Source organism: Lissotriton vulgaris, chromosome 4_1, assembly GCF_964263255.1.
Source record: "Lissotriton vulgaris chromosome 4_1, aLisVul1.2, whole genome shotgun sequence".
Lineage (NCBI taxonomy): Eukaryota > Metazoa > Chordata > Amphibia > Caudata > Salamandridae > Lissotriton > Lissotriton vulgaris.
Window position 1 is genome coordinate 1,640,100,955 of NC_141691.1, and position 25,081 is coordinate 1,640,126,035.

The 25,081-nt window shown below is 44.3% G+C and overlaps 1 protein-coding gene across 1 annotated transcript in view; it reads left to right on the plus strand.

Moving 5' to 3' along the window:
- The window catches only part of LOC147724345 (uncharacterized), a 2,209,372-nt gene that overhangs the window by 123,359 nt on the left and 2,060,932 nt on the right, over positions 1–25,081 (plus strand). Inside the window, exons 2-3 of the mRNA XM_086966996.1 lie at positions 17,239–17,322; positions 17,841–17,987. Of these exons, the coding sequence (XP_086823122.1) occupies positions 17,239–17,322; positions 17,841–17,987 (231 nt within the window). The remainder of the gene's footprint in view (positions 1–17,238; positions 17,323–17,840; positions 17,988–25,081) is intronic.

Here is a 25,081-nt window from a genome sequence, read left to right on the forward strand (position 1 = left end):
CTGATTACTCCTTTTTCCTTTTTTCTTTACACCTTTGCGCTCTCTTAAATTAATGCCCCTTCCGTTTTAAGTATGATAATACTCACTTTTTAATATAGGGAGTAAAATTGTTTGCACCTTTCATTAAATGCATAATTTGGTAAATGTGCTGCAAACATGGCGCTGTGCTTTTTAACACCATGTTTTGTAAATATGAGTGTTGACTCATTTTGTCCTACTTAGTGTTTTACGTTTCACCGTAATAGAATCCTGCTGATTCCCTCAGCGCCTCGGCTTGCCCTTCGTTTCACCCGGAAGTAAGAAAATTCGACTTTGTTTAGCACGCTCTAGTCGTGCCCTAGTTTGATGTCGCATTCCACTTCCACATTTGGAATTTTTTTTTAACTTGAGGGTGTGTCTTCACAGGCCACCATTACAAGGTATGGCACACCACAGTTTGCCTTGCGCATTGTAGTTTTGCAGGAGAGTCATTCAGCGTTTTAATCTGGGACCGGGACCTCACCCGGAAGTGACTAATTGCCCCTCCATGTCCCGCCTAATTAGCGGACACAATATAAACGTAGATCAAAGTCTTTCAAGATTTTGCGCCAGATACACTGACTGTAAGACGCGCTCCCGACACGGCTCCATTGTTATGTCGCTTCACAAACGGGAATCCGGTAAGAACGAGTTCGTGCCTGCAGGGTGTTTTGCGTGGTTTTAGTCTGCAATGACTGTTTTTAATTTGTGTTGCTTTAACACTTTATTCGATCACACCTACCGTTATGCCTCGCTGCCGCGTTACAAGGTGCTGTTAAATATTCATGTGTGCTACAGCGCTGGGTGCTATCAATTACTGACTATTACTAGAACGCTTGGTGTCCTTGCTGTTAGATATTCAGGTGTGCTACAGCGCTGGGTGCTATCAATTACTGAATATTACTAGAAGACTTGGTGTCCTGAGAGGCCACCCCCACGACTAGGGGAGGGGGGCCTTTAGTGGGCATTCCGTGCCCGCCACAGAAGTTAAGTTTCGATTCTGCAGCCAGATGTCATGGGGAGGGTCTCACCGTAATGTGAGATGTTTGCTGGGCGTCTGCGGACCCTCCTCCCAAGGCAATAAGAAGGCAGCACCTCTGGGAGTAGCCCTCTTTGTCTCTCGCCTTTTTGTACGAGAAGGCTAGCCGGGAAATAGTTGCCCACCCACCCGTCCCTAGGTTTAATGGTAGTGGGGGGCGGGGTCCCTTCTAAGAGAAAGGCTTGGGGACTCCTTTTGGATGGAAAAACGGTCGACCCTGGAGCAGAGGAGGCAATTATGGCGGCTCTAGGCAGGCGGGAGAGGGGGCCGTCCTGCTGGTGGTCCTGGACTCTCTGGCTCTACCCTAGTAGCTGGTGGCTTGGAAAAAGGGGTGGTGTTGTGTCCTGCTGGTACAACACGCCTCTAGAGATGCCAATTCGGATGTATATATGGTAAACTGTGGCGCATATGTATTGGCGCAGCATTTATGTGTGAATTAATAAATGGTCAATGTGGGAAGTTTTACCCACAACGGAAAATGGTGTTTGCTATAATAATAAAGCTACGCAGAGGACATCAATCATTTGTAAGTGTTTTATTGGGGAGGGGTGAGCCAGGGGTGATGAGCGAATGGCACGAGATATCCCCACTATTGCTAGGAAGCTCCTGATATACGGGAAATCGGTAAGAACGAGATCGAGCCTGCAGGGTGTGTTACGTGGTTTTAGTCTACACATGTCATGACTGTTTGCAATGTTGTGCTGTCTTGAATTTTGTATTTGGTCACACTTTCCGTTATGCTCGCTGCTGTGTTACAAGGCGCTGTCAGATATTTGTATGTGCTACAACATTTGGTGCCAACAGTTACTGGCTATCACTAGAGCACTTGGTGTCCTTGCTAGAAAGTTTCTCGATTGTGCTTGCGGCTTGGAGCCATACCTCTGTTTTATACACATGACTCTAAGGAAAGGCTCACTAAATGCTTGTGCTGTACGGGTTGCTAGGCATGTTTTGAGTCTGTACATGCTATGACTTCCTGAAAACTTGTTGCCATGTTTTGTATTTAACGTTACTTAATGCTGGGGTTTTCAACTTCCCTTGATCATTGTAGTATTTTACTACAGTACAGCCTTTCTTTCTGACAAACTTTAACTATTACCTGTGTGTGTTTTTTTAGATTGATACCTATTACCGGTTTAACAGCATCGCTGGGACTCACGATTTTATGTGGAGTTAGTCTTTATAGACTTTGATCGTACGGCTAGGTCGTGCTTAGTATCTGCGTCTAGATATTATTAAAGGGCAATATGAATATGACATGCTACTCCTTTTATGGTCACACTTCAGGAATACAATTCTGATACACCATATTTACTTTTAGGTTGTACTCTTTGAGAATCCTCCTCCAACACGAGTGCTTCTCAAAATTAAATCAGGTACATTTGAGGCGCTCAATCCCTAGTAGCTGATTGCAGATAAGGGAACAGCTTTGCTGATATAACCTTATATTTTTCTTCTAGAATGGCTAATTTCACCGCCCTAGAGACTGCCTCCGATGAACTTTTCTAACACTACGTAATTCTTTTGGCAAGCCAACTACCTGTGAATCCTATTCTTATGTCACTCAGCACGGGCCCTGGTATAGATACAACTCACGAGTGACTCACTGATCCTCTTGGATGCTGTGAGCACTTGTCATGTTTTTAAACCTTCTCACGGGACACGGTTTGTTAATGCTTCTCACTTACTATATTTATTTTTGGTTTTTGTTTTTCGCCCTTTTCTCTCTTTTTACAACTACAATTAGATGTCACATGTGCCTTTGCACGATTTCAAGGTGACGTTCTATTCTGTTCCTCTCAGAGCACCTTTGACTCCTCTGCACGGTTATTTATATTCTCTAAATATTCTTTCTCCTTTTCTCCCTTCATCCATTGTTTCTTGGTGTCTTTTCGTGAATACTCGTTATATTTGTGACCTATTCATGTGGTTTTTTGTCAATGTACTAAAGTATGCGTTTACAGCCCTGAAGAAGTCCATGTTTGGGTGAAACGTGTTGGCTGGTTTCATAATTTGCATACATTGCATAGCTGATAATAAAAGATGAATAACAGCACTAGAATATGTCGGGTCATTGAATGTTTACACCTTGCTTTGTTTTTATATGTTGCCTCTCATCTATCTAGTTTGTTAAAGGATAAAAATGCTGTGCATCCTAAAAAAAATTGACAGTGGTAGTGCTCACACTGCACTGTTTTTTTTTGTTTTTTTTTACATTGTAACTGTTCTAGTAAAGGTAGTACATAGTCAAGTCTCTGCTCTGCAACCAACACTTTAGATAAAAGCAGCTCCGCCTGGAAAACATGCGTTGTGTGCTTCATGGCTAAACACTCGTAAGGTCCCAATGGCGAGACCTATTGGCTATGCCAATGCTTGTTGGACATGTAATCCCACCCCATGTCCATTTACAACCCCATCAGTGGTGGTGCTCTTTAAACAGCTGGGACTTTCAGCACTAAAGATGAGCCACAAACATGCTTCTGAAGGACACTGTCATATCATGTGGCTGTGATTGCATTACTATGTGCTTCTTCATCCTTCATTAGATGAGGTGCCTTTACGAGCAGGGGAAATAATCTGAGCACTTTTGCATGCTGCAATGCAAAGTCAATATGGAAGCAAATGCACATGTGCAGCTTCTGAGTGCATAGCCATTCCTGCTTCTCTTTTTGAATGCGTCACCATTAGAAGACAAACACATAGGGTCAGAAAGAATTCCCCTTGAAGAAGGCTTGGAGCTCCCACTGGTACAGTCCACAACCACTAGAAGGAAGAATGTGTGTTGAAGCATGACACCATGTGGGTGCATGGGGGCCTTCGTATTTTAAATGAATGGGCTAACAAAGACATTATTAACACCAGACATTGAACCTACACATGTGCACACTGAATTCTACTTACAGTCAAATACATGTGGTGTACGTGAAAGAAGGTAAAAGTACACACTGAACATTACGCCTTCCAGATGCACCATCCTATTGTGTTTTTGGAGCTGCTAGCATTGATAAAGGACGCATCTATGATATTATCCACTGTGGCTTATCCCCGCTTTAGCGGAATGACATAGTTTTCTACTCTTACCCTTTCTCCTGGCAAAAGGACCTTTCAGGTCCTTCTCTAGAGAGCATAAGCATAATCAAGGCAGCTTGAAAACTTGGCTAGGCAAACGTTTCACATTAAATGGTTTAGCTGTCATTATTAGGCACCGGCAGGGACATCCTGAAGTGTGTTGGGTGCGCGGAAAGAAAGGATGTATTCCCCAGGTTTGTGTTCTGTTCAGGGCTTGGCACTCCTGCGATGAAAGGTATTTATAGATTCTGAAACAGGCATACACTGTTTATTAATGAGGAGGCAGGTAACATGCCTAACTACTAAATGGCATTGGATGCTTTTGCTCTGTGTTTTGTCTTCCATTCAAAGATATTGTTTTAGCTGAGAAACAGACACTATTCCCTTGTGTGTCCTGCATGAAAACTTAGGGCCTGAGTATGAGTTTGGCGCAGCAGAGCTTGCGCCATGTCCCTCCTTGCAAAACCGCCCAAGGATCACCAGCCGTATCATGAGTTGGAAATACACAACTCTAAATACAGTTGGCCGTTCTTTGCTATTCCCATGGCCGTGCCTGGAAAACAAGCACCACAATGGGAAAAGCAAAAATAATCCAGTATGGCATGGAAGGGGATATCCATGCAGTGCTGGAACTTGTTGGCAGTACAGACAGAGGGGCACATGTTGTGCCCCCTTGAATGTATCCCCATGGCGGGGGCCATGGGGGCCGTGTAATGCCCCCTTTTTCCCGTCACTGCTAGCCTTTTCATGGTAGAGCTCTGCCATGAAAAGGCTGGTGGTCCAGGAACATGTAATATGCTGAGGGAACTGCGCCAGTCCCCCCCTCAGTATATTGCATTGTGGTGCTCTTGCACGACTGCCAGGGAATGACTGTTCGCTGGCACAGCAGACAGTCAAGTACCACATTGACTTTAGAAGTCGTATTGCGGTGGATGGTGGACTGCCACTAGTGCGCCAACATGACTCTGGTGGTCGCAAGACCGCCAGACTCATTATCAGGTCCTTAGATTGTGACGCTTCAGACCTTCTCATGTGGCTGGGCGGTGGGAAAGACGATTAATCATGTTTTATGCAGTCTTTATGAAGCATTGCTCCTTTATTAAACACAACCCTGTTCTGGCATTCAGGAGAATTCATACATGCTCTGTTTGTTATTATACCCAATTCGATCTCTGATGATGAGCTTTTCACACTCCAAATTACAGTTATTAAAAAATAACCTTTATGAGACCATAGGCTTTGTGATGTAAATATTTGGAAGTCACTGTGTGGGCTCATAGGCCGTGTATTGCAACGACTTTTAGTGACTTCAAATTGCTGAAATGTAAAATTAGCTTTTAATTATGGTTGCCCATGGAAGGAGAATGTCTGAGCTAAAGCGCCTTTATTCACATGAACCTTAAATGCCTTTTTATTGGGGCAGTGCAGTTCTTAAAACCCACACTTAATTTCACCGTAATCGTCTCCGTCTAAATCGCCGAAATGCACTTCTCTAATGTAGGGAGAGAACACATGAACACTTAGTTTATGTGAAGTTCTCAGGTCCTGGGAGTCATTTTTTTCAACAGACGGTGGCTATTCCTCTGAATAGTTGGATTTTATGCTATCAATTGGTTATCGCATTCCAAAGTGCTACATAAGTAAAGGAATACATTTTTCAGAGGTTATCCGTGCAAGCAGTGAAAAGCCAAAGCATTGGCAGTGGCTTTCTAGCATCATGTTCCACTTGAGGTATTGTGCAGGCCAACCATGTTAATACCTCATGTGCCTTCTCTGAACAGTATGCATTGGAAATCCCAAGCCACGCCTGAGAGAACCAGGCTGCCCTATTGATGTGAATAATCACCATCTAGAATCGTACTTCATTCGTTGCCTTGTGAGTCCAACCTACGGTGGACCATCCTTGATGATCTTTCTTTTAATAATGCTGGCTGTCCCCATTATCGCCTTGTTCTGGGGAAGACCCGCCATGCCTATTAATCAATCACGCACCATATTGGGTAGAAATGTCGACATGTTCATGATAATCCTGACCCTACTCTCTCTGCCCCACGTGAACTAGAAATTTAAAACCCATGCAATGTGGAGCTTTATGTACCAAGGGAGGGATGTTCTTTGAATGACCAGTTTCAGCGATTCATACAGCACTGTATATATTTTGTCCACATTCAGCACTTTCTTTGCACTTTTTTCACTATATGACCTGCGCCATTGGAACAAATTGTATGCTCATGTACTTTGTCAGCCCTCTTATGTCATCTCGACACCATAAAATGTAAAAGAATATATGGATTTATCCTTAAATATTTACTTTGATTGATTTAATGTTGGTGTATTTTTGCTTGTGATTCATGGTGTTTGCCTTTCTTCGATTTTCATTGATTATTACTGAAAAGTTGGGAGCATTGTCGTTCATTGTTGTTTTTCTCTATTAGTTAATATTCAGAAAACTGAAATCAATTCTGTACCTGACAGAACTAACTTTTTTTCACATATCTAAGGACTGCATGCATGATTTTATGGATGGAATTTACTATCGAACATTACACCATGAATGGTGGCCACACTGCCAAATATTGGTGCGTGGTGCCTGCAGCAGGCTGGGTTGAACCTTCAGTATGAACAATATATTTATACTGTTGAAGAAGCAAAATATTACAGGGCATGGGGTAAACATGCTCATATTGGAGACATTCCTGTGTTTGTAGAGATGGGAAGAAGACAAAGTTCACATCTGTAGCTGTTAAAGACACTGCCTACTGTATCCAATGTGGATGTACAACTTTTGCATTGGCTATGCTTGCTTTTGTGACAGCCTCTAAGGATGGAATGGGAGTAACAACAATAATAAGTTACACTTGGGCAAGTGGCCATTCTTTAATGCCAGCCATCTGAACCGCAGTCAGTATTTTTTCAGTGGATGCAAAGCGCATTTCCACATTGGAATATAAATGTGATTTATATGTTATTGGCACTGTTTCATCCTCTTTAAAGATGACATATATAAAGCCAATAGGACCCGTAACTATATGGTTGACCAGGTTGTTGGTGTTGACACATGCATGTAAGTGTCTTGTAGCAAGCAAGTCAGATTGTAGTGATCTGAGTATGTCTGTATGATCTGATGTCCAATGTAAACGGGAAATTTCTGATGTATTAATTCATATAATGATTTAAAGCATTTAATCTGGAATGTATGAGTTTGGGTCAATATCATGTAGAATTTACATAATGTATGCAACAAACAGTCTAGAACTATTCTTATACCCCAAGGGGAGTCAGCAAAAGTGACATTGAGAGCCTAGTGCCGAGAAGGCAGTACAGTCTCTGCTTTCAGGTGCTTTATTTTGGCAGAAAAAAACATTGGAACGATCCCAAGTTGTTTTGTATTTTTTACTGGCTAGGGGTCAGATGTATGAAACTTCCAGTTTTCATTTCCTAAATAGCGAATCCTTAAAAATCACTTTTTAAGAACTGCAAAATAGAATGTACAAAAATAGAGATTTCCTAATAGCAATTCCTACAAAATAGGAAATCCCATTTAAAAAAGGCTAAACCATTCGTTCCCATGGGCCTGAAGGTACAGATGGTTTTGCATTTCAAATTTGTGATTTCCTACTAGGAAATTGTAGGAAATACAAAACCAAGGGTGCTTATGGCCCTAAGTCCTCCCTTGATGCACCCCCAAAAAATGTGTTGCACATGTAAAGAGCACAACTGCTCTAGGGGCATGTGCGTGCTTCGTGGCTCTTGCATTTTGTGAGAGTTTTTTAAAATTGCACCTCATTACCATCAACTTGGAGTTGAGGGTAATAGCCTTTCCTAAATGTCCATTTCGCATTTTGGAAAGGCTTTGTACTTGTGCTTAGGAAATCGAAAATAAGAAATCCCTATTTGGTAATGCCTATATAGGGAATCACAAAATGTGATTTCTACTGGGTAGAAATTGCATTTTGCGACCGCCTTTATGCCTTTGTACATATTGAAAAGCAGTATTGCATATCTTAATAGACTGAAATTACGATTCGGTCTATTAAGAAATACAATATTGTTTCATACATCTGGAACTATATTATCAATAAGTGCCGTACTGTGTGTATTTTGCAATGCAAACGTGTGGGTACGACTGTTTAAATGTCTGTAGTCTAAGACTATTTGGTATAAGTAGTCTTGTTTCACCATGGTAAAAAGAGGGATATTCATTTGGGAGACACAGCGCTCAATGACTCCCTGCTATTCTAATGCGGAGAGTATTTCTCTAAGAGGTGCTTTAGCACCCCATTTAATAGGGTAATGTGTTTGTACCTGTAGGCTGGAACTTATGGGTATTATTTGATGATGAAAGTCCTTATCCCAGCTGACATGATTGCAGTACTAAGCAAGTGTTTGTGCAAGATCTCGTTCAGATGTGTAGGCTGGTTTGACTTCATCAGGGACAGCCCCAAAGAAAGAAGGTAATATTACATCCTCAAGTTCAAACTTCGGGGGCCAATCAACCGCCGCTTAGGGAATGTCATAGGATATTGTTAAATTTTCCAAGAATATGTCTCGAATGGTGCGCTGTATGTCACTCTCAATTTTATATCCAAATCATATAATCTATCTGGAGGGCCTATGTGCTGATCTGGGGTTTCAACTCTAATGTATTTCAATCAATCAATCAATCAGGCTTTATAATGCATGGTAAATCACTTATGAAGGTCTCAAGGAGCTGGGGTTGCTCACTGATCCGGCTACTCTGTTAATTTGAACAGCCAGATCTTGAGTCCCTTCCTGAAGTTCTGTAGCAATGAGTTAGTCCTGAGGTGCAGGGGAAGGTTGTTCCATGCTTTGACTGCCAGGTGTGAGAATGAGCATCCCCCACTGTTGCCTCAGCGGATCCGGGGGGTGTCTGTGAGGAAGAGGGAGGTGAATCATAGGTGTCTGTTTGGTTGGTGGAAGGTCATGCGTTTGCTAATGTATGCTGGTCCTTCATTGTGCAGGACTTTGTATGTGTGTGTCAGCATCTTGAACTGGCATCTCTTCTGAATCTGGAGCCAGTGTAGCTTCTTGAGGTGCAGAGTGATATGGGTTTGTCAAGGGAGGTCAAAGATGAGTCTTGCTGCTGAGTTTTGTATTGTCTGTAGTCTTTTCAGGAGGCGTGTGGTGATTCCTTTGTGTGTTCCCATAGTCCAGCCTGCTGCTAATGAGGGTATGTGACGGTCCTTCTGGTGTTGACTGGGAGCCACCTGAAAATCCTAAGGAGCATGTGTAGGGTGTGGGAGCAGGCGGATGAGACTGCATGTACCTGTTTCTTCATAGATAGCTTGCTGCCAAAGATGATGCTGAGGTTTTGGGTGTGTTCTGTCGGGTGGGGGATGGGTTGAGTTCAGGAGTACACTATGCGTAGATCCATGGTGAAGTGTTGTTCCCAAATATGAGGACTTCCATCTTGTCTGAGTTAAGTTTGAAGCAGTTGTCCTTCATCCATTCGGTGACATTGTGGAAGATGGCTCTGGTGGTGTAGGGGTCTTCTCACAGAGAGAGGATGAGCTTGGTGTCGTCGGCATAGGAGATGATTCTGAGTCCTTGCATGTTGACAAGGGAGGGCCATGTACATGCTGATAGCGGTTGCACTGAGGGACGATCTTTCGGGGACGCTAGCAGATGATTTTGGGTTTTAAGGTGAATGATGGGAGATGGATTCTCAGTGTTCTTCTGGTGAGGTATGAGGCAATTCTTTTGAGGGCATCTCCCTCAATCCCAATATGGTGGAGTTTTGTTGATCAAGATGTGATGAAAGACAGTGTCAATGGTGTCTGACAGATCCAGGTGGATGCGGGCTGCCATTTCAGTGCAATCCAGGAGGGCTGTCTCAATTCTGTGGTTGCCTAGGAATCCGGATGGAGAGGGTATCAGGAGGTTGAGTTCTAGGTGTTCAGTGCGTTGTTGGTTGAATGCCTTCTTGAGAACCTTCATTGGAAAGGGGAGCAAAGAGATGGGTCAGTAGTTCTTCGGTTCTGCTGGGCTGGCAGATGATTTCTTCAGCGGCCTAACTTCAGCGTGTTTTGAGTCCTCAAGGGAGGAGGACGAGGTGATGGAGGTGTTCAAGACTTTCTTGAGGTCATTGCCAATCACCTTGCTTCCGAGGTTGAAGATGTGGTGGGGACTGGGTCAGTGGGTGCACCGAGTGCATGGAGTTCATGATGGAGATCATGGGTTGAGTTGTGAGAGGGTCCCAAGGTGTTTGGAGTTTGTGTTTGTGGGTGTCAGCAGACTGACGCTGTCAGCGGTGGGGGGTTGGTGTTTGAAGTTTTCCTAGATGACTGAGATCTTGTCGTAGAAGAAGTCTGCCAGGGTGTCGCATAGTTCTTGGGAGGGGGTGATGTCATTCTCGGCGGCTGCGGGCTGGAGAACTCCTTTATGATGGCAAAGAGCTCCTTGCTGTGGTTTGTGCTGGTTTATATGCAGTCAGCTAGGGATATCTTCTTTGTTTCTTTCAGGAGGTAGTGGTACTGGTTGAGTGCTGTCATGAAGGTGATATGGTTGCCTGTCTCTTTGCTGGTGCAACACTTTCTTACTAGTTACAGGCAGTTGCGTTTGGTGGATTTCAGCTCTGTGGTGAACCAACTGGGTCTTGTGGCAGGTCCTTTGGATTTGGCAGACTTGTGGGGGGTGATGGTGTTGGCGCATGCCGAGATCCACTGGGAGAATTTCTTTTCAGCCTGATCTGAGTTCGTTCTTGGGAGGTGAGAGCTTTGTTCTACTGGTCTTCTGATATCGTTTTCTAGTTTATGCATGTGGAGCTGGTGGCATGTTATCAGTGTTGGTAGTTCCTGAGATGTTGAAGTGGATGATGTAGTGTTCTTCCCAGGGAGAGCTGTGGTTGTACTTGACTCCATTGTTGGACATGAAGGTTGATGTTGAGCATATGTCCAGCGATGTGGGTAGGGTTGGTAACAAGTTGCTTGAGACCGATGTTGTCATGCTTTCCAGGAGGTCAGTTGTGTAGGTGTAACTGAGGTTATCGAGGTGGAAGTTTAGATCCTCTAGGTAAGGGTGGGTGGAGCTCCCGGAGTTGTACTTCACGTAATTCATCGGAGTCACATAAAAACTCTGTGTGATTCTGCAGAGTTCTGTCCGCCCACCACGAACCTTCCTTAGTTTTTAAAAATTCTTAGGGGGACCACCTCCCAAACAAACCATTGCAGTAACTCGCCTTGCTCAATGTGCTCACTCGATGCATGCAGTTTCAGTTACTCTGCATAAGATTTTGTTGTCAGTAACAGCGAAGTGCGACCAAGCTGCAGGGTGCATTTCCCTCTCATTGCTGCCAGTGCTGAAAGGATGCAGCATGGCCACAGTTAGACAGCACAACAAGCAGCACTTCCTGTTTTCCCGCTGCAGGACAGGCACAGCCTCAACATGGGAAGAAGAGGCCAGTCAGGCAGAGAGGCAAGTAAGCCAGAAAATTAATCCGAGGCCAAGCCAGGGGTCCAGCTTTGCTGTGAGTGCCAATCCCACAGATGACTTAACTAGGAAAGCATTGGTTGCTTCATGGATCTTCATTCTCCACTGTTTAGGTTGGATTCCCAGAATTCTTCAGAGAGGGGCTGCAAAGAGAGCAGTGATGTAAGCCCCTCTTCCTGTCTTAATGGATCTGTTCAGCCTTGTGACTGAAGAGCTGTGTGTGAGCAGTGGCTACCTTCCCCGCCCCCTGCCTCCTCTCTGGGAGTTTGATTCCACCTCCCACATCAGTAATTACCCACAGGTTACTTAAACCCACTGTCTGCTTGATCAATGTGTGACCCCCAACAATTAGTGTCTTTCAGAGGATAGCAGTATAAGGATCTCGTGAACACTCCTGATGTCGGAACACAAATACTCACAAACATTTTACAAACAGCATCCAGTCTTGTAAACAAGAACTGCACTGAACCAGTGATTTATTGTCAAGGGGAAGGGAATGGGGCAAAAAGGAGAGAAACCCTCATATTTCATGGGCCGGCAAATGGGTTTGGCTAAAGGGAAAAAAGATGTTCTCTGACCTAGAAATGCCAAATTACAGACTGAATCCAGAATATGCGGACAATCCCACTGATGTAGGTGCAGCACAGGGGACTTCACCGCTAAATCTAGGAAATTTGTGCTTACCCTGCTGTAAACCTTGGGAAGTCGGTAAACGCTGGGGGTTCAACCTGGCTTGAGCTTTCCTAATAGTTCAAAAGTGTTGTCAAAACATAGGTTCCAGGTTGGAAGGGCCGCTGTGTTCCCTTTGTCCTAATAGCCCACTGATAAGTTTGTCCAGGAAATGAAAATAGGTTTTAGTGGCTAAACTGAAAAAAACACACATCAACCTCTCATAACTTCTCCTCAGTCAGAAAGGAGGTAATGTGCTGTGACAGAAATATTATATTTATTTAACTGATTTTTATTTATATGCACATTTTAGGAAGCTTTAGGGATGAGGCACCAGAAAGGTAGCACACTGAATAGGACAGTCTTGAGATGAACTTGCTTTACACTTCACTATATGCTTAATATTATGCAGGCTTTCACTAATTGTTATCTACCTTTATGGTAACATTTGACCCTTTTTTCATAGGGCACACGCTAGTCATGCAACCATAAACAGCCATTTGGTAATTAGGGGTGTCCCGTGAAGGTAAAATCTGCCATGTGGCGGTATCAGAGTTTTTGCCTAACTCCACGCTCACCAGCAGAGTGCGAAAAGGCAAAATTATGCACAATCCATCCACGGAGCAGAGTTAACTGCCCACCCCTGCTTCTAGTAATATATAGTGCTCGGAGTCAATGGTGATCAGGGTGAGGAGGTCAGGGGTGGCATTGCGGAAGCTGGGGCTTGGTCCAAGTGGTCTGTTGCCAAGGGTGCATCTGATGGTGTTTTTTCTGTCTGTGTGAAGTTAGAAGTTGAGATTCTCCATTATCGGGTTTGGGGCCATCTGAGGTAGTCATGCAGCAGATAGTGTCATTGTAAATTATGACAATTCCACCTCTGTGTTTGATAGTTCATTCCCTGTGTGTTATCTTGTAGCCTTTGAGGGTGGTGATGGCGATGTCCGGTGCAGATGCGGGGTTCAGCTAGGTCTGTGTGATGAAGATGACATCCAGAGTGAGGGATGAGATTGTGTCCCATCTATCGTTTATCAGCTGCTTTCACAGCCAGAAACTCTTGGAGATTCTGCCTCACTATAGTGATCTGAATCGCACTGTCGAAGTCACTGACCACTTCCTGTTCAGGAGAACAGTTTTCCGTTTTAGTGACATATTTTGTAGTTAAAGCCACAACTTTTTTTCTGAAATTGAGGTTTAAACTGAGGAAGTTGCTCTTCCTTCTTATTCTTCACGTCAGATGAGCATTATGAGTCCTTTTATGGTTTCACATACTCCTCATGTCTGTGCTCAGAATGCCCTCTTCTCTAGTATTATCCATTGACTCCTGAAAGTAAAGAGGATGAGTATCATAATACGGATACATATCAGGTGACTTCAATTGTGTGCCATCTCGCAAATTATAGAGTCTTTCAGAGGGCTCCTGTTACAGAGAACCACCCGAGACTTAGCCTTTTCTTTAGGTTTGGGATTGCCCCATCGTTTTTTAACCTCATAGATGCTATTAAACATTCCTCCCCAGTGCTGCGCTGTCCATTGGAACTAGTGCTGAATGGACGTCCAATGGTCGTGCGCAGCACTGGGGAGGTAGTGCTGCCGTCGGCCAATGCACCGAGGCAGCACTTAAGGGGTTAAGAAACTCCGGGTTCTGCTTGGCAGTGTCCTTGTTGGAACCAGGTTTGCCAAGATGTGGTTTATTTGGTCTGGCCCCCAAATTATCATGGTCTATAGAGGTGTACACTTCTGCAGTAATTATAGGTAACTCAAGTTCCTGGTCAACTTGTGTAGCAAGCATGAGCCGTTGCAGTATAGCCAAAAATGCTGCCTCACCTTAAATGTTGGCTAGAAGGATTAAGAAGACAATGGGAAAGTTCTCCTCTCTTCCGCCAAGGGGACGAAACACAGTTCATATGATAATACCATTGTGCTGGAGATGCAGCTGTGAGACCGTGATTTATCTAAGTATTAGGAGCTGTTGCTGAATGAGTAAAGAAAACAGTACACTATGCTTGTATGTATTCCAAATATTATTTTACAAAATGTATAGATGAAATTCCAAGAAGAGTCCCTGAATAACAAACAACATGTACAACATATTATCAATTTACTATCGCAAAAACAAATGTGTTATATGTGACTATGCAGAGCGGGCGGAGGCAGCCTAAAACATCTCAAACACAAAACTAAGAGAGAACCAAAGTGGTCACAACCGGAAAATCACTTGAATTCTGTATGCTAATAAAGTCAACAACTTAAAAGTCAGGGCCAGTAGAGGCCTGTTTTTCTGTCTGTATCCCTCTCTCTCTCAAGCAGCAAAGACAGACATCCCATTAGTGGTTTGTAAACAGAGTAACACCAGTCTCGATCTATTAACACTATTGGGCTGCCAAAAGGCTGTTTTTTTACCAGCAGTTGGAGGAATCAAGAGTCTTGATGCCCACCAGCACAAAGTGACCTCTGCAGAGCTCATTTCCTTTGGCCTATCCACTGTGCTGTTCTGCTATATTTTCTGTCAACTCAACAGTTTTGGTATGGCGCTGAAAGAAAAACATCTCAAGTATGGGATAGCGGATGATTGTGTTGGTAGCGTGCTCCCAACTTGATAAGTGTGGCGCATAGGCTTGTGCCTCCAAGTGTCCCTCTCTTCCTGTGCAAAAAATGCTCCTGTCATCTCCCTGTCATATTGGCGTTCCCTCAATCTCAAGTAAGAACCACTTGAGGCGTGGAGTAAAGAGTCACCATGGTGATGATGTCACCCTGGTGATGATGTCTCCCTGCTCCTTTTCACAGCGAAAGTCATCGAGAAAGCCATCAACAGCCAACTCGCCACATTCATTGAATAACACAATATCCTCGACTCCTCCCAATCCGGCTTCAGAAAAAACCACAGTACGGAAACCGCCCTCCTCGCCGCAACAGACGACATCCGCACCCTACTGGACAAAGGAGAAAGAGTAGCCCTCATCCTCCTAGACCTATCAGCGGCGTTCGACACAGTCTCCCACCGCACCCTAATATGCAGACTCTACGACGCAGGAATCCAGGACAAGGCCCTCGACTGGATCTGCTCCTTCCTCTCCGGCAGGACCCAACGGGTCAGACTCCCCCCTTTCCTCTCAGACCCCACACCTACCACCTGCGGAGTCCCCCAGGGCTCCTCCCTCAGCCCGACGCTCATCAACATCTACATGGCTCCACTTGCCCCCATCGTCAGAACCTACGGACTCAACATCGTGTCATACGCAGACGACACCCAGCTCATCCTCTCCCTATCCAATGAGCCCAACACCGCCAGACGCAACTTTCGAGAAGTCATGGAAGCCGTCGCCAAATGGATGAAAAACAGCTGCCTACAACTAAACACCATCAAAACAGAAGTACTCATCATGGGCCCAAACCCCGATACCTGGAGCGACACCTGGTGGCCCACCGCCCTCGGAAACCCGCCAACCCCCACAGACCACGCACGCAACCTGGGAATCATCCTGGACTCAGAGCTCAAAATGGACCACCAGATCAACTCTGTCTCATCTTCCTGCTTCCACACCCTCCGCCTCCTTTGTAACACCTTCAAATGGATCCCCCTCGAACACTGAAAGACAGTCACTCACGTCCTGGTCACCAGCAGACTCGACTACGGCAACGCACTCTACGCCGCAATAAACAAAAACCTCATCCGCAAGCTACAGAACATCCAGAACGCCGCCGCAAAACTGGTCCTCAACCTGCCAAAACACTGCCACATCTCCCAGCACCTGTGCACACTCCGCTGGCTCCACGTCGAGGCGAGAATCACCTTTACGATGCTCACCCACGCACACAAGGCCCTCCACGGCACCGGACCAGCATACCTGAACAGCCGGCTCAAATTCCACGCACCCCAAAGGACCCTATGATCAGCCCAGCTCTCCTACGCCGAGGTCCCCCGCACCAGAAAGACCAGATCGGGAAGTTGCTCCTTCTCCATCCTCGCAGCCAAAGCATGGAACGCCCTTCCGCTCCACCTCAGACAGACAACATCGCTCCCCATCTTCGCAAGAAACCTCAAAACCTGGCTCTTCGACAGACCCCCTCCTTGATGGAATGGAACCTGCACCCCCCACCCCTAGCGCCTTGAGACCATTACGGGTGAGTAGTTGCGCTTTAACAAACTCCTGATTGATTGATTGACCCTGGTGGGAGGAGAAAAGGTTCATCCAGGTCGGTTCAAGGGTAAGACTGGTCTCTGGCGTCGATAACGTGTCCTTTTTGACTAGCGCCTTTCCTCAGAGGGGCAGCCACACCTCAAAAAATGGCAATTCGGGCTTATACATTGATTTTTCCTTCTTTACATTCATGTCTTTTAATTAAAGCACTTTTTAGAAATAGGAATAAAACCACGATTGATGCTTATATTGGAAGTATAAAACAGTGGTTACATGTTATGCAGCGTGCAGGCGATGGGAGAATCGTGTGCATACTTTACAAGGCGAGAGAATGTTACCTGGTCCAGTTTGAACCTTCAGGGAAAAAGAAAGTGACGGAGAGCAAGTACTTTCTCATTCCCTAGCCCGCACTTCTGTAATGCTGTACAAATTAGAAGAATCTGTTAATAGCATAGCATGGTAATTGATTAGCCTACCTATGTATACAGCTCACTTTAATTGCTTAAAAATACTATTTGTCAGCTGCGTGTTCTATTGACACCGCTATCGATTTATCCGATTTTGTCTTTGTCCTGTGTCTCATACATAAAACTCACATATTCAGTTCAAATGGGAAATGGCTGCATTGATTTTCTTAACTTCAGCCCAAATGCTAAAGATTTTTGGATAAGCTTTCTCATTACTTAAGCCAAAATCAATAAGAAAGAGCATCCTTTAATGAAAGAGCAGTTTGAGCAACGCACTTCAGAGATGGGGTCCTGCCTCATCCCTTGCTTCTCACATCGATCTCGGCGGGTCCTTAAGTGAGGTCCAATTGGTTGACATTGTGGTTTGTCTTTGTGTGTAAACCTGCAGCTTCAGAGCAAGAAAGATGAGCTCCAGAGGCGGCAGAAGGAAGCACTTCCTCGGCCACAGAAACAAGATGGACTTCTTGCTGAGGTAAAGGCAACCGCTCAAGTTAAGTTAAAAACTATTATTAAAATCCTATACGTGTAAGCGTAGGTCTCCGCTGCATGCATTTGTTTGTACTCCAATTTTGCATAATGCTACATTAGTTCGATGCAACTCGTTTGTGAGCGTGTCTGTGTGTACATACATACATGTACAAACATATATATATATGTATATATATCTATATATATACAGATCTCTCTCTCTCTCTCTCTCTCTCTCTCTCTCTCTCTCTCTCTCTCTCTTTCTCTCTCTCTCTCTTTCTCTCTCTCTCTCTCTCTCTATATATATATATATATATATATGTATGTATGTATATATATATATATATATATATATATATATATATATATATATATATATATATATATATATATATATATATATATATATATATATAGTATCTGTGATCTGTGCCTTTGCTCTCTTATGTAAAAATGCATGGGGATTACTAGACTTCAGTTGCATCCTCTGTGATAATTTGTTGACTGAATGTTGTTTTCCAGCTCCAGTCCCAGGAGCACATCATTTACGAGCTCCGGACTGAAGAGTGTCGCCTAAAGTCCGAGCTGAGGCTGTGCGAATCTAAAGTCGAGAGGCTACAGATGGACCTGGAGCTGTCCCAGAAGTTGCGCGAGCAGGCCACTCATCAGGTACTGTCCCAAGACGTCATTATCTGCCCTGTACCGCACACATTTAGATGCTCGTGCCTTCACTTAATTAACTCAGCACGACTATTGACCGGGAGCCAGCAGAAGATGGAGACTAGAGTCCATGCTGCCTGCAATTGATTGGTTTTCAATTAGTTATGCTTTTGGCTGCGGCTGCCAACATAAGATAGACGTTATATTCGTGACGCAAAATGTCTTCACATAATTGTTGACCTGTTTACTTTTGTCAGGACAGTGAACGTGCCATACTTCAAAATTAAAGGAGGCTCTCTCCGCGCATCCTCCCTTATAATTTGGCTCAACAGGTACTTTTTCAAGGTAGTGCATTTCAGAACACATTTAAGCCCTTGTATTTCTTACCTGGCTGGCTTTGCCAGGAAGCTTATTTTGCAGTGATGGAACGATTCCTAAACCAGCAGTTCCAGGACGGTTCTTAATTCTACTTAAGTCCTTGGCAATAGTGTCCTAGCTCGAGGACACCTTCGAAGTGTAAACCTATAGCTGATTTTTAAGTATTTCCTCCTGCTTCCATACCTATCGGACGTGTCCAAACTTTAGCCCTCTTTTGACTGTGGGATCCAGGTTGAATGTTCCAGCATCGGGTGTGAAAGATATCGATTTTTAATCACTGTTTAATAAACATGCTAAACCAGTTTTTTTTTAAACGTAAGTACATTGATTAAATGGGTCTTGACAGCCAATCAATGACTCTGTTGTTGTAAAGTGGCTGTTATAATGAAGGCGCTCCTAGAAAAACACGGCTAGAGAGCCAGGGATTACAGCATTGGGTCTTTGTCACATAGGTTAGGCTTGCTGCATGGCTGCTAACCAAAGCTCAAATGGCAGGTTATCGTAAGATAAATATGTTGCTTTAAATAGTTTTACATGCAAATTGTGCATAGACAATAGCTTCCCTCTTTCAATTCATTATATATGTTTGACACTAAACATAAAACATAGCATAAAACTGACTGCCTACATAAGCAGCTTTTTTTTTTTTACAACCCTGCCCCTTCCACCCCAGGTAGGAGGCTGGAGTGGCTTAAGGGGCTGCTTTAAGCTGGGCAGGTTAATGAGGGATGGGTCAGGCGTTGGTGCTGCTCTCAGTTTTAAGGGTCAGGGAAGTAGTGCTGAGGAATGTGCAATGTCCATCCATCATCTTTGCAGTGGAATACTATGGTGCAAAATGTGAAACACACTATGTACAAACGTTCCCCGGTGAAGAAAGTCTCTCCATCTTCTGCCGCTGTGATGTAAGATGGCACCGTCTGAGTTGTATGGCCTGAATTCAAATGCATAATGCTTCAAGGGTCACTTGTGATCCTCATTGCATGCCTTAGAACTATTATTATGTATGTTTTATGCTAGCTGAATCGATTTTCCACAAAGTACTACGGAGAAGTTAATTTTAAACGGATGCAGTCCTACTCAAAGCAATATTATCCGACTTGTAACAAAAACACACTTATACCATTTACAAAACAACTTTGGCTTTGAAATGTTAAGGTTACAAAATGTTGGATTACCAATGCAAGGCAATGGTTCGTCTATGCACGCCTTGCTTTCACTGGGACTCTTCTCAGCCTTGTCCTTTTTGGCACAGGTTGGGCTCACTAATATTATTTTTTTGCAACCACAGGGTGACATACCTGTACTTTAATTCACTCATCTCACAAGCTGATTCATCGAGCTACTCTTTCGCTAAATAAAAATATCATGCTCTAATAGGAAATAATAGATTTTGAGCAGAAATGGTATGAGTCTTGAACTGTACAAGTTGACAAAGCTTAACTGTCAATGGGCTGACCGATTCAAGGATGAAAAAGCAAATAAATCATGTCTTGGCTAGCACAAGGTGGTTGAAAGAAGTGCTATTCAAATGTTCTCGAGTATCACTGTTACTATTTGGCATGACTGCTGTTTCTCGAATATCTAAATATCAAATGTGTTCTTGGACTAATAACCTGACAAAAACTCTTCTTACATAGAGGTTTCCCACAGCAGGCTTTGAAACTGCCTCAGCTTTCTCATGCCATCATGTGCTGACCAACTTTGTGCCTCTTGCCACTTAACTGAAAAGAGCAGTACTTGATGATCTGATAGGCTTTCTCCAAATTATTTAAAAACATAATTTTTAGGAATATAAATGGATAGGCTACGTTTTTAATGGAAAAGTCATAAAAAAATACATATTTGATATTTGCTTAATATGAGTGTCTTCTGGTGGATGCTGAAGCTGCTGTGGAATAACTACAAAATATGAAGTGAGAAGGTGCATCGTGGTCTAGATGTTTCCCAGTGTTGAGAATGAAGCGAAATGTGTTTGGAAACGGACTACCAGTTAGCAATCCTAAGGATATAAAAACAAATAAGCAAGAACACAAAACGCGTTTATTTTGAAACCTTTAGCTGGCCCTCTTACAGCATCTAAACCTTTTATTTAGAGACCTTTCCAGTTCTGCAGTACAGCACGGACCAGGACGGCTCCACAAAGGAGCACAAATGGGGCTTCTCATGAGAGAATAGATTTATAAGTGTTAGTACTGGGGGTCTCTAGTTGGCAGAGGTAGGTACCACTGTCCAAATAGGGACCCTTGATTCTAGTCAGGGTAAGGAGGAAACCCTCTGAGATAACCCCTGCTCACCCTCTAGGTAGCTTGGCACGAGCAGTCAAGGCTATTCAGGAGGCAATGTGTAAAGTATTTGTACCAACACCCACAGTAACACAGTGAAAACACCACAAACTGACTCCACAACAGTTTAGAAAAATAAAGGTATTTAATCTAAACTACACAAGACCAAAAACGACAAAAATACAACATACACAGTTCAAGAATATGGTTTCAAAAGAGTTCTTAAGGTTGTAATAAGAAGTTCTTTAGGTTGCGATAAAATAATCCACAGTTGCATGAAAAGTTCACAGTTGCGTCACGTTTCAGACACAGTACCTTTAGTTGCGACAAAGTTCCAAAAGCAGAAGCTGGTGCGGTGGAAAACAAGCGATGCGTTGCTCCTGAGACCCTGGGGAGGCGATGCGTCAGCCCCGCTGCAGCAGCGGGCGTGTTGCGATGAATCCGGTCTGTATGGGGAGGAAGGCCACTTGTATGGATTCTGGTCCGTAGGTTCCGTAGGAAGTTTGTTCTCGCAAAGGCACGATGTGGCGATCTCTGGAGTTGCGACGACCTCAGGGGCGACGATGCGCGAACCAGCGGTTATCTTCTCTCTCGCAGCTCCTCGATGCGATGGCTTCTGCGATGACACTCGCAGCGACGTGATGCGGTCGACAAGTAAGCAGTGCGCCGATCTCACCCAGCGACGGCAGGCTCTGCGACGACACTCGCAGCGATGTTAGGCTTCCCGCACTGATCGGGTGCGTCCCGCAAACGAAGGATGCGACGGCTTTGACATCAGCAACAGGCGCTGCGACGATCTCGACCTTTGTAGTGGCGGGAAACTTCTCGCACTGTCGGGGATGCGCTCTGCAGCGAGCGATGCAATAACTTTTCAATTGCAAAAGTCTCTCAAGCTTAGTTTCAAGCTTCCCAGCAGAGGTACAACTTCCAGAGGCCCCACAACTGGATCAAGCACTCTAGGAAGGACAGAACTCTCTCAGCAGAGTTCAGGGAAGTTGAGGGTGAAGTCCTTTTGTTCCTGGGACTTCAGAACAGAGAGCCAGCTCATCTCAGGCCCTTGGAGATTCTTTCAAGACAGGGGACACAGCACAACAGCAAAGTCCTTCCCCTCTCCTTGGCAGCAAAGTAACAGGTCAGTCCAGCAGAGCAACAGAAGGAACCTCTTCCTTCTTCAGATTCAGCTTTCTTCTTGGCAGAGGTTCCTTCTTGATTCCAGGATGATCTAATTTTCTGTTGTCAGGGGTCCTGTACTTATACCCCTTAAAGTCTTTGTTCTATTTGTGCATATGGGCCCTGAGCCCGGTCTGAACCAGTTCTGGGTGTTTCTTGAGTACTTTGTTTTCCTGGCTTCTCCTTTCCTTTCAGAGTGAGGGGCAGGGTCGTCAGACGCCCATTAGGAGGTGGAGCCAGCATTGTGGCAGGCAGGCACAGCCCTATTCAGGCCCAGGTGCTAACTCCTCCCACCACTCAGGTTGTAAATGCAGTCATACAGCCTAGGCCTGACTCAGCCAGCCTCCCGGGGAATCCCCAACCCCTGTCACTCTCAAACCAGACAGTCAATACACAAACAGGCCAAGGCACACAGAAGGGTCAGACAAGAGAACAGCAATTTCCTAAAAGTGCTGTTCTCAAACACAGGATTTAACAACAACCTTTCCTAAAAGATGTGTTATTAAATTCTGAGTTCAGGGACACTAGACTCTTATGTTCTATCTTGATCCTATGGGAAGAAATGCTGGAAGCCACTGTAGCCGGCATCCCCCATGTTAACCTATGGAGCAAGATAGCCTTACAATAGTGAAAAACGAAAATGGCTGCCTTTCACTACCAGAGCATGTCACCTGCACTAGTACATGCTCTACCTTTCACATACACTGCACCCTGCCCAGGGGGGTACCTTGGGCCTTCCATAGCGGTGACTAATGTGCACAAAAAGGGAAGGGCTAGGCCTGATCAGTGGGGACACTGACCAGGAGGACACAGCAGTTCCTAGACTGCACACAGGCACTGCAGTGGCAGGCCCTAGACACCATTTTAGAGCTACTCATGTGGGTGGCACAATCAGTGCTGCAGGCCCACTAGTAGCATTTGTCATCACCAGCCCTGGCACACCCCGTGCACTTTACTAGGGACTTCGTGGTGATACAAATATGCCAATCGTGTATATTCAATCATGATAACAATTTACATAGGAAGCACTTACACTCTGGCACTGATCAGCAGTGGCAGAGTGTCCAAAGCATCTAAACCAGCAAACCGAAATCCAGCACAGCATCAAAAATACAGGAGGTAGAGGTAAAAAGATAGGGGGAAACCACGCCAAAGATGCCAGGCCTAACATAAGCAAGTCTTTGATAGTTTTTTGGGGCAAACTGAAGGGTACATCGTGTGTCCCTGAGTTTCCTCTCTCCCCTTGAGGTGGGAACATTCTTCAAGGCAGTGTATACATTTTTGATAGGTGTAGTACTTGCTATATCTCCAAAACATGCGCACATCGGCTTATCGTTAAACTACCCTAAGTGAAAATGTCATTCAAGTAGAAAAAGACGTGTTTATTTGCTTATGTAGGCCATAAGGCTGAATAAATTGTGATCTCTCCAATGAGTACTTTACATGATCACTGAATTAGCATCAAAGTGTGATGGAATCAATCTTATGACAAAGGATCTGATAAGTTTGGAAGATTGGTTACAGGAAGTTACAGGCTCACTAACTGTGCTCTTTAAAGTCCTCATTTCTTAAAACTCAAAGGGACAAGTGCTTTTGAATGTTGAATAGAACCAGATCCTTTTTCGTTTTCTAGTGTAGCCTACGCAGTATTTTATCAGCTTGCACTCATCACTAAGAAAGTCCTTTCGTAGCAATTTGCTTATTTCACTTGATTGTTACTATATCAGTTACTAAGGGCCAAATTACGACTTTGGTGGAGTGATGGTGCGGCGGTGCCACTGCACTGCCAAAGGTCAATGACGCCTACCAGATTTCTACCATTTTTGTGGTTTGGCGGGCAGGCGGCGTGGCGGTCTCCTGCCGCAGTCCGTCTTTCAAAGGCAGTGGTACCTTTGAAAGAGGCACCGCAATGGGAATACCACATGGGATTCCTGCACGGCATGGACTCGAAAGTCCTTGCAGAGCAGGAACCTGGATGGATGTACACAGGGGGGTACTTGTTGTTCCCCCTGCATGCATCCTCAGGCTGAGGGGGCAGAAAGGGCCCTGTAGGACCCCCTTTGTTTCAGCACTGCCAGCCTTTTTAATGGAGGAAAGCCCTCCATGAAATCGCTGGCTTTCCTGAAACTTGCAATATGCATTGAGGTGCGGCAGCAGCTCCACCTGCATATTGCATAGCCTCTGACCGCCACTCCCCTGCAATGGAACGGCAGGTCCCTGACATAGCTGGAGATCCGATTGCAGTCCGATTTCTCAAGTTGTAATTGGGCGATCGGACCACCGGTGGGGTGGAGGCTGAACTGCCGCTGCCGAGCCACAACTAGTCTGGCGGTCCTGGGAGCAAAAAACTAGTAATGTTGCCTTAAGAGTCCATCTAGGACACCCTGGTCAGCAAAACATGAGACACATCCTCCACAGAGAGATAAACCAAGAATGCTTAAAATAATTCTGAAAGAAAACCAAATGCGCAAGATGAAGAAAAAGTGTTACTTCACTTTAGTGGTAAAGACAGTTGTGCACATGAACACAGCATACCCTCCCCAGTTACATTTTGTACCTGAGTCTTCTCCTTCAATTTTATTCCCTAAACCATATATTAGGATAATATTATGTTGGCTTTATCTTTGCTTAAATGCCTTCCAGATATTTGTAAATTCTAATCTTAGTTACAGCAAAGCATGCTTTTCCCGAGCAGTAATAAATACAGCGAAAAAGCAGTTCCACTTGGAATAGTAATAGTAAAAACATCGAATGTAAGTTATACTGCAACCTCAATAACAAAATAAAATACATTTTTTTAATTACGATGGATTAATAAAATAATACTTAGCTCTCCAGTTTTGATCTGGAAGAAGTTTGATATATTCTAGAGGACAGCATGATGGTTTGAAATTGTATTTCACTTCGGGGTTTTCAGGCCAGGTCCCCATGTCTTTTGTGATGCCTTGGCAGTTAAGTAATAGTTGTCATAAGTCATAAGTGTTAATGTTGTCCTTTGAAACAAAGAACTCATACACTACTGGGGGCTAACTGAATTTCCATTCATTGCATCTTTTGGCTATAATTTCAGGAACTTCAGTTGTTGAATAGTCAAGGTTTACTCTTGAAGGGTGGTGTCGGGGAGAATGCTTAGTTCATAGAGTACATGTATAACTCACAAGAAATATGTTTGTTGATGTGTTTGCATATGGCTCTCAGACCTATCAAAAGCGAGAACATACCTGAGAATTGTTGTGTCAGTTTCAGATATGTTGAAAGATATATAAAGAGATA